This window comes from Vanellus vanellus (assembly GCF_965231255.1).
Source record: "Vanellus vanellus genome assembly, chromosome: 2".
Lineage (NCBI taxonomy): Eukaryota > Metazoa > Chordata > Aves > Charadriiformes > Charadriidae > Vanellus > Vanellus vanellus.
The window spans coordinates 11,890,100-11,906,563 of NC_138906.1; the positions used below are offsets into that span (position 1 = coordinate 11,890,100).

Sequence of the window (16,464 nt, forward strand, 5' to 3'; positions counted from 1 at the left end):
ATTAATTTCTCAAAAATGAGTCATAATATCCTTTACTATTAATTCATCCAAAAGGTTTCCGTCTCTACTACAGGGAGTGGATTTCAAAGACTGTACTATGGCAATATGTCTTTATTGTGCTGCGTGACTAATCCAGGCTGTACAATATACACAAATGCAAAGATATTACATGTCTTACTATTACATATAATGATTCAGTTAAGATGTATCAGCACCTTTACATTTAATGTCTTAAATGTCTTAAATCACAGTTAAAAGTGTACATTCTGCTCATCAGTATAGAATACCTCAACTCATTGATATTCATTCTCTCCTTTCAAATACATAAAGGAAAACCAAATAGAGAATAACATCATTCTAGCTGTAAAATATCTAAACAATAAAACCCCATTATCAAATTGCTTTTTTGTGCTGGCCAGACTAAATAAAGTGAAGCTACAAACTCACTCCACTGAAATGAACATGTCAGATTTAGCACAAGCTGATTTCAGCTCAGTACATAAGATAAGAACAGCTTTGCTGGCTATCATGGATGATAATTTATTACCAAGTCAGCGAGAACAGAGATCTGTTCTCATCTGCCAAGATCCCACTTGCAACGTTTTGCATTACCAAAAGGTTTGCCCAACTTTTCTGACTTTCATATCAACATACTAGCTCCCCTCCTTCCTCAGCCAGAGATATTGATTACAGAATCAAGACCTCAAAAATGCAGTCAAGAGAGACATTCAGTTCATCCTTAAGCAGACATCACCGTTTGGTCAACAGAAATTCCACTGACATAATGAACAAACCATATCTACTTGCCTAAATGTAGTCATCCAGTACTACTTAGGGTATCAGAGAATCACAGAATGGTCGGGGTTGGAAGGGACCTCTGGAGATCATCTAGTCCAACCCCCCTGCAAAAGCAGGTTCACCTACAGCAGGCTGCCCAGGATCACATCCAGGCAGGTTTTAAGGAGACTCCACCACCTCTCTGGGCAGCCTGTGCCAGTGCTCTGGCACCCTCAAAGTAAAGAAGTTTTTTCTGTCTTCAGATGGAATTTTCTGTGTTCCAGTTTGTGCCTGTTGCCTCTTGTTCTGTCACTGGGCACCACTGAAAAGAGTCTGGCCCCAACCTCTTGACACCTGCCCTTCAGATATTTACGAGCATTGATGAGATCCCCTCTCAGTCCTCTCTTCTCCAGGCTAAACAGACCCAGGTCTATCAGCCTTTCCTCATAAGAGAGATGCTCCAGTCCCTTGATCATCTTTGTAGCTGCACCTCTCCAGTAGTTCCCTGTCTGTCTTGAACTGAGGAGCCCAGATGTGGCCTCACCAGGTCAGAGTAGAGAGGGAGGACAAGCTCCCTTGACCTGCTGGCCATGCTCTTTTTAATGCACCCCAGGAGACCATTGACCTTCTTGGCCACAAGTGCACATTGCTGGTTTGTGGTCAAGTTGTTATCTACCTGTCCTGGTTTGAGGTAAAACTGACCAATTTTCTGTTTTGTAATTTTACTTTTCAGTTAAGCCTCTTCTAACTAACTGAACCCTCTGAAATTAATGGCATATTTTGCAGCCAGGATCTGCTTCCAGAGTGATAAGACATAGAATCATAGAATCATAGAATTGTCTAGGTTGGAAGAGACCCTTGGGATCATCAAGTCCAACCGTCTACCCTACTCTACAAAGTTCTCCCCTACACCATATCCCCCAATACCACATCTAAATGTCTCTTAAACACATCCAGGGATGGTGACTCAACCACCTCCCTGGGCAGTCTATTCCAATGCCTGACCACCCTTTCTGTGGAAAATTCTTTCCTAATGTTCAGTCTAAACCTACCCTGTTGGAGCTTGAGGCCATTCATTCTTGTTCTGTCATTAATTACCTGTGAGAAGAGACCTGCACCAACCTCTCTACAGTGTCCTTTCAAATAGTTGTAGATGATGTCTCCTCTCAGTCTCCTCCTCCTCAAACTAAACAGTCCCAGCTCCTTCAACCGCTCTTCATATGATTTGTTTTCTAGGCCCTTCACCAGCTTTGTTGCCCTCCTCTGCACTTGCTCCAGCACCTGAATATCTCTCTTGTATTGAGGTGCCCAAAACTGGACACAATACTCGAGGTGTGGCCTCACCAGAGCTGAGTACAGGGGCACAATCACCTCTCTACTTCTGCTGGCCACGCTATTTCTAATACAAGCCAGGATGCTGTTGGCTTTCTTGGCCACCTGGGCACACTGCCAGCTCATATTCAGCCACTTGTCAATTAGAACCCCCAGGTCTCTTTCTGCCAGGCAGCTTTCCAGCCACACCTCCCCAAGCCTGTAGTGCAGCATGGGGTTATTGTGACCCAAGTGCAGAACCTGGCACTTGCCCTTGTTGAAACTCATACCATTGGTGTTGGCCCAATGATCCAATCTATCCAAGTCCCTCTGTAGAGCTTCCCTGTACTCCTGGGAATCAACACTCCTGCTTAACTTGGTGTCATCTGCAAACTTGCTGATGATACACCCTATGTCCTTATCGAGATCATCAATAAAGACGTTGAACAGAAATGGTCCCAACACTGAGCCCTGAGGCACACCACATAGAATCATAGAATCAGTGAGGTTGGAAGGGACCTTTAAGATCATCAAGTCCAACCATTAACCTACCCTGATAAAAACACCACCACTTCTAAACCATGTCCCTAAGCACCTCATCTACCCTTTTCTTAAACACCTCCAGGGATGGTGAATCCACCACCTCTCTGGGCAGCTTATTCCAATGTTTAATAACCCTTTCAGTGAAAAAATGCTTCCTAATATTCAATCTAAACCTGCCCTGACATGGTTGTTCATAATTTATACCAAGGAATGGTATACAGAGAGGCTCCTGCTTATACTTATTGCTGTAACCCCCAAGGGCAGCTGACTTTGTTATTGGCCCCATTGGAGGGTCAGAAGTGCAAAAGCGTAGAGGAGTTCCAACTGCAGGGCAAAGCGGACAGGACAGGTGACCCAAAACTGACCAACAGGGTATTCCATCCCATCTGCATCACGCTCAGTATAAAAGTTGAGGGATCAAAGGATCAGTGCTCTTTCTTCAGTGGCTGGTGTCCAAGGAGGACTGTCTTTTTGTCAGCCCTTGACCTCAATCAGTGTGTTCCTGAATTCAGACCTGGAATCCAGTTCCCGTCCACCACTGAGTCCAGTCTGGGATTTTCCCTGTGCCTGCCGATGACGTGATCGTCACCCTGGGAGCTCGGTACGGTTTTGTATATATTCTATATATTTCATTATTTTTTATTATTTTATTAATATTTTCATGAAAGTAGTTTAGTTTCTTTTTAATCTCATAAGACTCTTTTCTCTCTCATTCTTCTCTCCCTGAAGGGAGATGCTCTCCCTTCTCTAAATGGGAGAAAAATAAAAGAGAACAACTGTTGTTCATTTTAGTGGCCAGCTCAGCCCAAACCATGACACCAGCAGGACTCTCAGGTCCCTCTCTGCAGAGCTGCTTTCCAGCAGGTCAACCCCTAACCTGGTGCTTGGGGTTATTCCTCCCCAGGTGCAGGACCTTACACTTGCCCTTGTTGAACTTCATTAGGCTCCTCTCCACCCAACTGTCCAGCCTGTCCAGGTCTCACTGTATGGCGGCACAGCCTTCTGGTGTGTCAGCCACTCCTCCCAGTCTTGTGTCATCAGCAAACTTGCTGAGGGTACACTCTGTCCCATTGTCCAGGTTGTTGATGAATATGTTGAACAGGATTGGACCCAGTACTGACCCCTGGGGAACACCGCTAGTTACAGGCCTCCAACTAGACTTTGCTGCTGGTCACAACCCCCTGAGCTCTGCCATTTAGCCAGTTCTCAATCCACCTCACTGTTCACTCATCTAACCCAACTTCCTAAGATAACCTTAGTATCCAAGACACCTACATGGCAGATCTGACAAAGGACCTCTTTGCTGGAATGGCATTGGCGAGTCAAATGGTACTAGATACTTAGGCTATCACATCAAGCCCTGTTTCCACACACTAATGATTAGACACCTACATCTCAAGTAAATATCTAACTCCAGGAATTTGATTTGCAAGTCAATTTCAGCCTTCCAGGTTTTAAAACATGTGGTGAATATGTGAATGTAAAAAACTGGGAAGAATTTGATGTGGCTGACTGTGTTGGCACAGACATGACGAGAGACCCAAGAAATTTTTTCCAGCACCTGCTCTGATGTTCTGAACAAAGCTAAGTCAGTGCCCACCAGATAAGGAAACCTGACACATGAGGTGAAAGGTTTCACATTCGGCTTCTACTCTGAATGGGTAAGAACAAATCTCTTGTGTTCTGATCACTTCTTCTGATGCAATTATTTGCAACTCAACAAGTTCACTGCTTATAAAGCAATCACTGCTTGTGTTATCATATAATTCTCTCATCTATGTACTGTATTTTTATGATGTTAATAATGCTTAAAAGGCCCAAGTATACCAGATCCACACAGAGTTTGTACATTCTCCTTAATTTTTGTCCTTTTGTCTTGCCTTGGAAGTTTTTGTTTAGGAAATACGTAAACTGTTTGGTGACAAGTATATCAAAGTTATATCTATGCTTAGTCTGCGTTGCCTTTGCTCACTTTTTCCATATTTTTGCCCGTCTTCATTTCAGAATGAATTGCACTGTGTCCTAGACACAGCACCCAGTATACTTTCATCAATTAAGAGCACAGGATCAACCAATTTACAGACTCTAACGATCCGTGGTCACTATAGTCTTTAGATGGCATTCATATTTATAGGGATGATTCTGGACCGGAAGTCATCATTGGGAAATTGCAGTCAGACCAAAGTCCCCATGGGAAAGCCTCGATTCTGCTTCTATGTTCTGCATTGCTTCATGTCAAGAACAATTTGAACTCAATATATCTTTTACTTCCCCTTTTCTTGGAATCCATGACACTGAGTAACAACACTGAAATTTATCTGGTTTATGTAATTCAAGTATTTTTTCCATTTTTGTGGATTTTTTTTTTTTGAGATCTCTATAAAGTTGCTTTTAGGATAAGCAATTTTTCCTTCCTGTGAATATTTTCCTTGTCCAGGAATGCACAGCTCCTGTTTACTTTCTCAAAATAAGTTAGAATAAAGTGCAGAACAGTACAGTAAAGAAACAGATGCATTAATAGCCACTGATTTTTGCAGGGATGAGGTCATCTGACCTAGGTATCAAGATTCTCTTTATAACCAATGAATAGAAGCAGCAGAGTGCTATTCATGTCAACCTAAGACAGGCATCTAAAATAATTTAGAAGGATAGTGAAGTAAAAACACCTACTTTTTCTTCATTAAATACGAATGGAACCTAGAGAGACTACTGCAGACGCAGATGACAGATGTCTAAAGTCAGACAACGTGACTCTGTCCCAGGAGTTTCTCCACTCATTTAGTCAGCTTTCCATCAGGCAGTAAAAGCATTACAGAACTTTCGGTTTTATTTCCATTTAGATTTTCTCCTTTGTTCTTTTTTTCCATCTTGTTTTAAAGGCCAACATATGAAGTCTGGCATTTGTTTTTACTTTTATTTGGAATTTTTCCAGCTGAGGTCTAACTCTTATGGGATTTCTCATACCAAAAGTCCGTTTTCTCAGTAATAATATCATGAAGAAAAAATATAACATATTCTTTTAAAACCTTTCAAATATGTACTAGTGACTAGGTGAAATGAATAAGGTAAGACTCATTTAGCTGAACACATTTAACAGTGGGATATAATCTTTCTAAAAGGTAGGCAACTCAGCAGAATTACTCATTGTCTCCCAAGATGGGGGGAGTCAACGGAGAAGAACAGATTCTTCTACACTATGATTCACGTGCTTCATTGGGGCAATTCAAAGAAATTAGGCTCCAAAGACTGGATCTCCTTTTGTAGACGAGTACATTGTACAATCTTGTCAGATGAAGTTCATCTCACTTGTAATTCTAGTCATGCAAAAGTACATATTTTTTGCTTACTGTTCAAAAATCTGTTTTGTGATGTATCCTTACATTAGCAGCTATCATACTATTACTTGGTAACTGCACATAATCCTAGTGATGCTAGCGCGTAACACAACGAGCATGTATCTCAAAGTTGCTAAAGGCTAATGAAAAAGAAACCAGTAGTGCTTGGTACAGAGAAATAACATGGAAACGAGGGAGGAGGCGTCTTTGAAGGGTGATTTAATAAAAGGTCAGGTGTCTGAAGCTACTGATTAAGCTATGCTATAAATACTGTTTCCCCATGGAAATCCACAACAATTGTGGATTTTAATTTTGTGTTGCACCATTCTCACAATAGATAAGGGGCTTTTATATGTACATACAGCACGCAGATGATGTATACTTTGCCAGTCAGTTAGAAATTAAGGTAATTCAAGTAAACCTAATTTAAATAAAATTAAATACAATGTTCAATTCAGCTTATTTCAAACCCACATAGTTTAACTGATTAAAGTTTTTGGGTAGCTGAAGTTTGAGCCTTAGCCTTTTTAATTTACTTCTTCTGTTGTAATTTACATTCGTTCAAAGCAAGACACTGGTCAAAAGCAGATGTCATTCTTACCAGATCTAAAGTGAGCATAGAGTATGTAGTGAGCACAGCTCCAATTCTAGCTGCTGTAAACTGAAGATGTTATTTTTGTCCAAAATATCCTATGCTTAAATGATATCTTGCAGAAGACAGCGGTGCAGAATGATTTTATTGTACGTAAAAGAAAACCGAGATGTTGATTTTACATTTGTTTGGTTGTAATAGCATCCCTATGTTGCATTTGTTTGAGGAAAAATTTCAATAAAAGCATTAAGAGTCAAAAGCCTTTCTCTAACACGCTTTTTATCTTACAATCAATGTCTTAGAGCTATGTCTCCTCTTCATAACTCACCAAATAACTTGCATTTTTTATTTGTACCCTCTGTTTCCTGAGATGTGAATCTAAACTCACAGAAGTAGAAGGAGAGAGAACAATATCATCGAAAGCTATTCTCTGCCTGATGGACTCCTTCCCTTATGAATAAAATAGTCTGCTATTTTTACCAAGAAAGTATACTGCATGAAGTTCATAACTGGGGTGCATCAAAAAGAGTGTGGCCAGCAGGTCGAGGGAGGTCATCCTCCCCCTCTACTCTGCCCTGGTGAGGCCGCATCCGGAGTACCGCGTCCAGTTCTGGGCTCCCCAGTTCAAGAAAGACAGGGATCTGCTGGAGAGGGTCCAGCAAAGGGCTACGAAGATTAGAACATCTTTCATATGAGGAAAGGCTGAGGGACTTGGGTCTCTTTAGTCTAGAGAAAAGAAGAATGAGAGGGGATCTTATTAATGCTTTCAAATACTTAAAGGGAGGATGCCAGAGGGATGGGAGGAGTCTTTTTTCAGTGGTGCCCATTGATAGGACGAGGGGTAATGGGCACAAGCTTGAACATAGGAAGTTCCATCTTAACATGAGGAGGAACTTCTTTACTTTGAGGGTAGTGGAGCACTGGAACAGGCTGCCCAGAGAAGTTGTGGAGTCTCCCACTCTGGAGACGTTCAAAACCCACCTGGATGCTGTCCTGTGCAACCTGTTGTAGGTGACCCTGCTCTGGCAGGGGGGTTGGACTGGATGATCTCCAGAGGTCCCTTCCAACCCTGACTATTCTGTGATTCTGTGACCTGTCTGTAATAATGCCTCCACAACATCCCAGAGAGGTTATATCTAATTCATAACCCCTCGGTGCTTCATGGTTAAGCGGACAAATTGTTCCTTTCGGGTCTGCTCTTGACTGGCCTGGCTAGACTATGATCTGCCACCATGCTGCCAAGTTAACCAACTTTGGAGGCTATCGGTTTTCAAAGGCATCAAATAAACAGAAAAAAGGAATAACATGCAAAGAAAGAAAAAAGAATGATGTTATTTTTAAAATTGTTCATAAACATACAGAGAGAAGGAAAGTAGCTTAAATGGATTTGCAGGCAGTCTCAGAATTCAACACAAGTTTATCTAACAGCATTTCTGAGATAATTTTTATGTGTAACAACTAAATTTCCAAAGTCAGTAGTAAAAGCTCCTGCTAAAGGGAATGGTGAATGGTTCAGAAATTCCCTGAAGGCAATAAAGGATTCCCACTAGAGACATCCTTTACTTCACTTCTCTCACGCTTCAGCTATTATCAACTTGCAACTGAGATGATCTCAATGCTTAGAAAGCATCTAATGGCCGATTCTATAGCACTGGCAAGAAATACAGGAGCCATTATATTTACATTCTCCCAAGAGTCACGCCCTTTCTATATAAGCCACGGGTCACCTCTTGAAGTAGATGGAACTATACTAGATATATTCACTAAGTTCACAGAATTGAAAGTTGACAGATCCTTCACCTTGTCAATTTTTGAAGGCATCATAAAACCCCATTATTCAAGTTGGGAGCTGGACTATTGTCCGATAGCTCCAACTGTGGACGTAGATACATAAATTGCATTCAACTGCATACGCTTACCAAAATTATTACCGACTATCAAAAAACTTGCATGGCAGGTGTTGATATCACAGAATCGAAAATATGACTTTAAATGTTTTTCAGCCACTGAAAAACAGAGACTGTTTTGCACTTCGGCATAAAGAAAGTAGCTGTGGGGTTCAAAGAGCATTGGGTTGATTGAAACAAGCCCAACAAAAAAGTTGGATTTATTTAATTTTTTTATCATTCCATACCATCTTGAAAAATCTGTCTAGATTTATTTGATTTCAGAAAAACTCCATTGACTGAATCTTTTGAAATTGGACCCATCTTACTTGTATCTGATTTCAGTTCTTAAATGAAGGAAAAAAAGGTGAAACCCCGCATAAACTTTCTAACACAAGATCAGTTGTCCAGCCACACTGATGTAACTGAGCCTTTAATTTAGCCTCTAGCTATGTACTCAGCTTCACAGGAGCTGTCAGGCAGCCTGGATGTAAAACGACTACCCTCAATTTTACGCACTAGGGAGAATAGAAGAGGTTGTCTTCCTCCAGAAAAAAACAAATTATTTAAAATAATGTTTCTGGCATTCTGTACACGCACATGACCCCTACAACACTAAAACCAAAACAAGAATCCTGTGTACTTTTAGTCCAGCACAATAGCTGTCAGTGTCAGCAGGACTGAATCTATCTGCTGGCCATTCATCTGCCAAACAGATGAACGCGAAATAGCTACATGGAGGTATAACTCAGGATTGAAGCTGATCAGTACCTTAATAATGACCATGGTAATTTTGTTCAAACTAAGTATAAGCAAATAAGAAATAATTACACAATTGAAATTATTTTATCATATGACACACATTTTTAATTATTCTCTATTCTGCACTTGAAATTGTGGCTAATGAGTACGTTTCCTTCTTTCAGGCCATTTTACTGGTCTAGTATTATAATGGTCAGAAATCTTCAATGATCAAAAATTAACCCTGCTTCTCAAACTGTTGCAAAGCTAAGTAAACACGACTGCATTTTGAATCCATTACATCAAAAATTATAAATATGTAAATTCGGGTGTTATGATTTTCAAAAACAAGCACAAATTTTAGATGATTAGCATGAAGCACTTTATCAGACTCAGCATCAGAGGTGCGATCATATTGCTACTTAAATTTCCTGCATAAGCGTAAGTAGAAGTGTCTTAATTTGCCTGTAAGACCTCTATAACTCCTAATGACTCAACAAAAAAAAGGCAAATGGTGTTCTGAAATTATATATTTATTAAATACACATATGACCCCCATAAAGACAAAGAATTAAATTATGCATTGTATTGTGGTAGTTGAACACCAGGAAATTACTTTAGATTAATATTGATTTAGTTATAGCTATTAAATATTTTTCACTACTCTGTATTTTACATAGTACCATTTAGAAACAAACTTCATATTGTATTGCTGCAAAAGAAACAGGCAAAGCAATACCAAATCTGATGGCACATAAAAAACAATGTCTTTCATGCAAGATGGGCGAATCTCATTTCTTATTTACTATTCTGTGTGAACCACAATTACCAGTTCTCAATTAAACTTTAGCTTTAACCTCTGAACTTAATAAAAGAATTTGCAAGATTGACAGTAAAATGAGTGCAAAGAAGGCATGGATTGACCAAACCAGAATTTAAAACTAAATTAAAATTTTAAAAGATTTTAACACAGCATATATATCAAAACCCATTTAGATTTTGAACTGTATTCAAAGCATAAACTGATTCGATTCATGCATATCAAACTGAAATGCCATTATGAAACAGAAATTGAAATGACATTAAATTTTCTGCATGTCTAACAAAAATAGTACTTTTGCAACAGTAGTAAGAACAGCTGGCCTCTGCAAAATAGTCACATGATTATCTGAGCAATGCTGATTCCAAAACTGAAACCCAACAATCTACTTTTAAAGTTTTGAGGAAAATATTTAAATTACAGTCACTAAACTCAATAGGTAGTTAGGAACAGCAAAAATCAGTGCCTTAGGATTTTCAGAAAAATTTTATGAAAAGTTTACAGAATCTGTAACTGCTTTCTAGACTATAAAGACCTAATCCTAAAATATTTCCTCTTTTTTTGTGGTTACTGAATGTTAAGAGGTTTTAAAAAAGTTTGAAAAAGCACACATATAAAAATAAATTGGATTAGTACAAGTTTGTGTAATCAGCGTTATCTTCAATACACTTTTTTGTAAATTTTATTCTTAGGCCGCTTGTATTTTGTTTTCTGAGAACAGACACCTTTCTGCTAATGTTTTGTTTAAAGTTAGTTTTATGTTATTTTTACTAAGTTCAGGAGACAGAAGTCTTCTGTTTATTTACAGAATAGACATAGCACACAAGCTTCTTAAGCAAAGTTGACAGTTGCCCAGTGGATCTTTCAACCTCAGCCTTGGTTTGGAAGGACCTCTAGGGGTGAGAGGGTAACTCAGTGCTGAAGGACAAAACGCTCTGAAGAAAGTACAACTTTTAAACTCTTTGTCCAAAGGAGTTTTACTATTGACCAGATGTCATCCTTAATGTAAAAGAAAAATGCACACCCCTTTATTCATTTAGCCAAAAATCCAAAATACTAAAGTATTTACGACCATTATCATCCCAGATGACTCTTCATTTTTTATTCTGTGGGCTAGTATATTCCTGTAATACTGTATGTAAGAGAGCCTGGTATTCACAGATATGATTACTTACAAGTGTATTAAAACTTGTGGTCTTACATTTTTCATGATACACGTGTCAGAGTACATTCCGTGATATCCAAATATTCATACTAGAAGAACGTATCAGAAAACCTTAAACTGTACAAACACTGTAGAGTCAGAACTGGGCCTAGCAAATGAGCTCAGTGCTTTAAAAACACTGAAACGAGCAAATGCAAATAGAATTCGAATAAAGGACCCCAGTTCTTTCCTTTTGGAAAATGAACTTCAACAACACAGTAGCCATTTCTAAAATCTTGTAGTACTTATAAGAGAATAAATATAAACTGAGAGAAAGAGCTGGATTACATGTTGTGGACAATTTACTTTTTTCTTATCAGGCACTTCTACACCTCTCTAAAAGGTGCAGAGCAAAACAGAATTTACTAAAAAGCTATGTAATAAACTTGGTATTCCTTATGGTATTTAATAATCTTTATGCAATTAATTAATGACAACCCTTTTCTGATATGTTTCTCCTTCAATTCACCTTAAGCCTAAATATCACCCAAAAAAGATGAGACCAGCATTGCCTTAAGCATCTTCTAATAATAGTAGCATCAATAAGTAATGGAAAATGCAGAATGTAATGATATAACATGACTTATAGGTACACGGAAAAAACATTGATAGATGCTGCATCACGTTTCTTTGAGAGGGAAGGATTTAATTTAGAGTCAATACAAATAATCCATTAGTCCAGTGCAATGATCCACTTCACAGTGAGTAGTAATACATCTGTTTCCTAAAGCTAGCTACAGACGTTCAAGACAGTTTTTTGTTAGTGTCAGTCCTGACCTCACTACCTTCACTCCATGTGGCTTGGGTAGTGTATCTGTATCAGGCAGTGGGTAGTACACCCAGGATGTTATCTCTGACAGCAATCTAAGAGTGAACGCTTCAGGGAACTGGACAAATAGGGGAATAACTCTTCCATAGATAATGCTTCTACTCATGCACAAGCTGCAACAGTATCACTACATTTAACAGCACTGAGGATCTTTCAATGAATTTGTCTTTGTATGACCCTGTGCATTCAAATTACATAGCCTGTAACTTCTGTGCATTGTTTTTTGTGTGATCTAATAAACCTCAGGCCAATTCACACTAAGATCAGACAACACTGTATTATCTGACCCAGTCATCATTTTAAGTAAAGTGGACACATTTCACTCCTTTACATTCACCAGGCATCTTGCCATATATTAATAATGTTGACAGAGTTTAGTACCCTCTGAGGACAGCTAGGACACATCTCTAGCTTGTTCAGCCTAGATAGAAGATGTCAAAATATGACCATGTGAAAGGAAAGATTGTGGTGGGGCTTGGATTGGGTTAACACACCTTGATGTGTGTTTCCAGTGTGGTCAAATCAAGCTATTCATTTTCCCATTGTGCTGTCATGATCTCAACAGAAATAGAAAAGGGGAAAAAAAGACACGTTTGATGAATCTAAAATTTGAAGGTTAGCAGTAACTAGTTTACTTACAGGAAAGAGATTGGAAGTATATAATAAAGGTTTAGATATACAATTTGATGTGATAACAACATTCACATAGTTTGTTCAGGCAGTCATACTTGTCAAATTGGTTGCCTGTAAATACGGACAGGAGCACTGAAGAATACTAACAGAAGATCTAACATTAAATAAAACATTCTATTTAAGAGTGCGGCATCTGGAACTTAGAGTTAATTTCAAAATGTTAAGCAAATAATTTCTTTTTATAGAACCTGCTAATATACCATTTGACATGGTATAAAAATTGAACATTTTTACCTGACTAAAACCAATGCAAACTGTAGAAGGAGACAAGTTCAAACAATATCAGTGAACTCGGCAGAGAAATAATAAATGACATGTTTATGGTATTTTTACATAAGCTTTCTCATTTCAGTGTATTTTCAGCATAAAAATTTGGTGCCTATTAACAAATTGCCTGTTCAATATTTGCTTACCAATCTCTTATCATTTAAACCTTCTCTAGACTATTCAAAACTGCCCAAAATAGATGCAAAACTGGAGATATATATATGTCTGTGTGCATGCATATATACAAGGAAAAAAAATGTATAGAATGTATAGAAATAAGTCCCCTTTGAAGTAACAATACAAGTCCATATCCTAAAAGACAGCAAAAAAAGGAATAAATATTTAATTTGATCTGTAATGGAAATTCATTCAGCAGTGAAGATGCAGGCACCAAACTGACAGCAGAGACAGTTTCTACCTAATCCTTTAACATTGTCTTCAGAGAAAGCATACAGAAGAAAATTTAAAACTTATCATATGAAAAATATTTTGTCACCTTCCCTAAAACATGATGTCCTTAGCTACTGTAACTTTGAGGGCAACTTCACACATCACCCACAAAGCATATTGTTGCATGATATTTTTGTGTCCAAAATATTTTGTATCCAAATACGTAGGGTTTCATTTTTAGTTCTTTTTCTTGAAATTCTAGGTCAAATAAAAATGAACTACACTGATTTATGTTGAGCAAAGACTTTGTTTTGAGGTGCTAGCACTGAGCACTAAGATCCTAATCAAGAAAATATCTTTCTGTGTAACAGTTGGCTGATGCAGAACCTTAAATGCCTCCTGATATCTCACAACAGAATGATACTTACATTTTTTATACTGTCTCCCATGAAGAGATGGATTTAAACACATGCTTTCCCGTTTTCCTTTTCAGATTTTATTCTGATAATTTTTGTCCTTTCTTTAACTACAAAATATATAATATTTGCATGGGAACAGCTTATTTTCTGACAAGCCAGCACTATTGTATCCACTTTTTGACTTGTCAACTTTAAGTTTAGAAAAGAATTATTGTCTTCACCCACTGAAATAATCAGGCAAATAATATTGCCTGAGCACTGACACTGGTACTTAAGAAAAACAGAGAGGGCCCTCAAGCCATGGTGCTTGAAATGCAATCGGTGCTTGCATTCCCCTCCCCGTAAGATGCTATGCATTTATTCTGTATACCATCTATATTAGATACCTATGATATTCTATCTATTGTACTTTTGTTAATCATTTTTTCAGTACCTACTTTCCACATCTCTCTTCTGATTTTTATCCTCACTGGTTTATTATTTTCTTTTTTGCAGGCTTTTGTAAATGTTGCTATTACTTCCTATTTACATCTTCTCTAGGTTCATTCCTGCAAGAATAGTCAAATTGCATTTCATTCTTCTCCTTCAAATTACTAATGAATATGTCAAACAAGAACAGTTTTTCTATTATACTTGTTCATCTGCTAATTAAGTACTTCTCACTACTTGAAATGTTACCTTTTGTTAAATTGAATTTTTAAGTCTTGACCCATTTTCACTCCACATGACAATGTCTGGGTTGAATCACAGTGTTTTAAAATGGCTGTTTTAGCAGTAATGCACGTGCGGTCCCAAGCTGTCAGATGATACCAACGTTTTATAATGTGTCTTCAGAAAAGTTAGGAAAAAACATGCTCCATCCATTTTCTTTGGAGATATTTAAAAGATGCATAGATGTAGTGCTCAGAGACATGGTTTAGTAGTAACTTGGCAGTGTTAGGTTAACAGTTGGACTTGATGATCTAAAGAGACTAAAGGTCTCTTCCAACCATAATGATTCTATGACTATTTTCAACAACAGTAATGGCTGGGCTTTTAAATACAGAAAGATGGCAAGACATGCATGTCTCAGCTAGAATGCCAGCACAGCTCTGCTCTTACAGAGCTATTCCACACATGCTAAAATCCAGAAAAAACCAACCAGCCAAGTATCTTTATTCATGAGAGGACTTCATCTGTTCATGATAACAAGAGTTTTACTGACACTATGAGCTCATCCCTGTAAACAAAATCTTGCTCTGTTAGCCTCAGCAGAAAAATAGATGGAAAACAGATAAAATGTGATGGAAAAAGTACTTCCCTTAACAAAAAGAACAAGAAACAGGATCTGCAAAGTGAACAAATTTGTTTTTTTCATTTATACTGTAAGATATCTCGATAGCTTTTTCAACCACTTCTAATTGCTAACACAACTTAAAGTCTGATATAAACTTGCAATAATTCCAATGACCTAAATTCATTCTATTCACTTAAACACATATCAGCAATCAAGTGGTGCATGTATTATTAACAGATTATTACAGTATTAGGATTTGTTATAATAGAAACTTCTAGAAATAACACAATGAGAAACATACTGTGCGTAAGCCCAGTAACACTGCAATATTAGAAATACAGATGTATTACTGCAATTACCAACTGTTTATAGCCTTGTGTTCCAAAGTCACTGAATTCTACATTTGTGATTTTATATGACATTTGCAATCCAAGCATATGGCAATCAATGCTACCAAAAATTACTACAGATTTCCATTAATTCTGATAGAGTAAAATGGGAATTATTTAGAAGCAGAACGTGTCTGATAGCTGTACTGAACACCAGCACGTAAATGAATAGAAAAAGTATTTTTCTTACCTTATAATCATCCTCATACTCATTATATCCACAAGTACTTAAGATGTCAGGAAAAATATCTGACCATCCGTTACTCGTACAATTTTTGCTAATATTTCCTGTAAAGCAAAATTTGAGAGTTTAAATCAGAAAGATCCAAGTCTCCTCACCAATGAATCTTTACACAACCTAACTTTGTCATTCTCTGTTAACATGCTGTATTTCTTAGTACTCCTATTAAATCAACCCAGCCATTTCTTTTCATGTCCTCTTCATTCATACTACTTTGGCTTTTGCTCTTGCTCTGAGTTGCCTTTGCACTAAAGAATGTAGCAATTCCAAGCTGCGATGGCAGGCTTCTGCTTTGGTATAACAGCTATTTCTGTTATATCTGCAAAAGCCTGAAATATTTTGCTGTTTTATCTAAAGTATTCTGGAGGGAGTCTATCAGCTCATTCCATAAAGGGGATAATTTGTAGGTAATGCAATATGACAGAAAAGTAATTTAAGTGAAAACGGTTCTAACCTCCTATTTAAGCTTTTCTGAGAACTTAATAGCAAATGATCTACTGAAGAGTTATAAAAGCTCTTAGATATTATGGTGATGAATTACTGCTACACCAAATGTTGGTAGAGCTGGTAATGCACTTTAAAGGCCAAATTATGTGATCGGTTGAAGAACAAGGAAATAAATATGCATACTGAATCTCATTCTTTGAACCAATCACTGAAACAAGGTAGTCCGAGGAATGTACAGAACATGCGTAAGTGTAGTTGGAAAGGAATTTTGAACATCTATTAATTTCAGAGAGGATTTTTTGGT

At 37.8% G+C, this 16,464-nt stretch overlaps 1 protein-coding gene across 1 annotated transcript in view; it reads right to left on the reverse strand.

The window, feature by feature from the left end:
- The window catches only part of VIPR2 (vasoactive intestinal peptide receptor 2), a gene marked incomplete at both ends in the record, with an annotated part of 60,348 nt that overhangs the window by 23,132 nt on the left and 20,752 nt on the right, over window positions 1-16,464 (reverse strand). Inside the window, one exon of the mRNA XM_082499688.1 lies at window positions 15,663-15,760. Coding sequence (XP_082355814.1) covers window positions 15,663-15,760 — 98 coding nt within the window. The remainder of the gene's footprint in view (window positions 1-15,662; window positions 15,761-16,464) is intronic.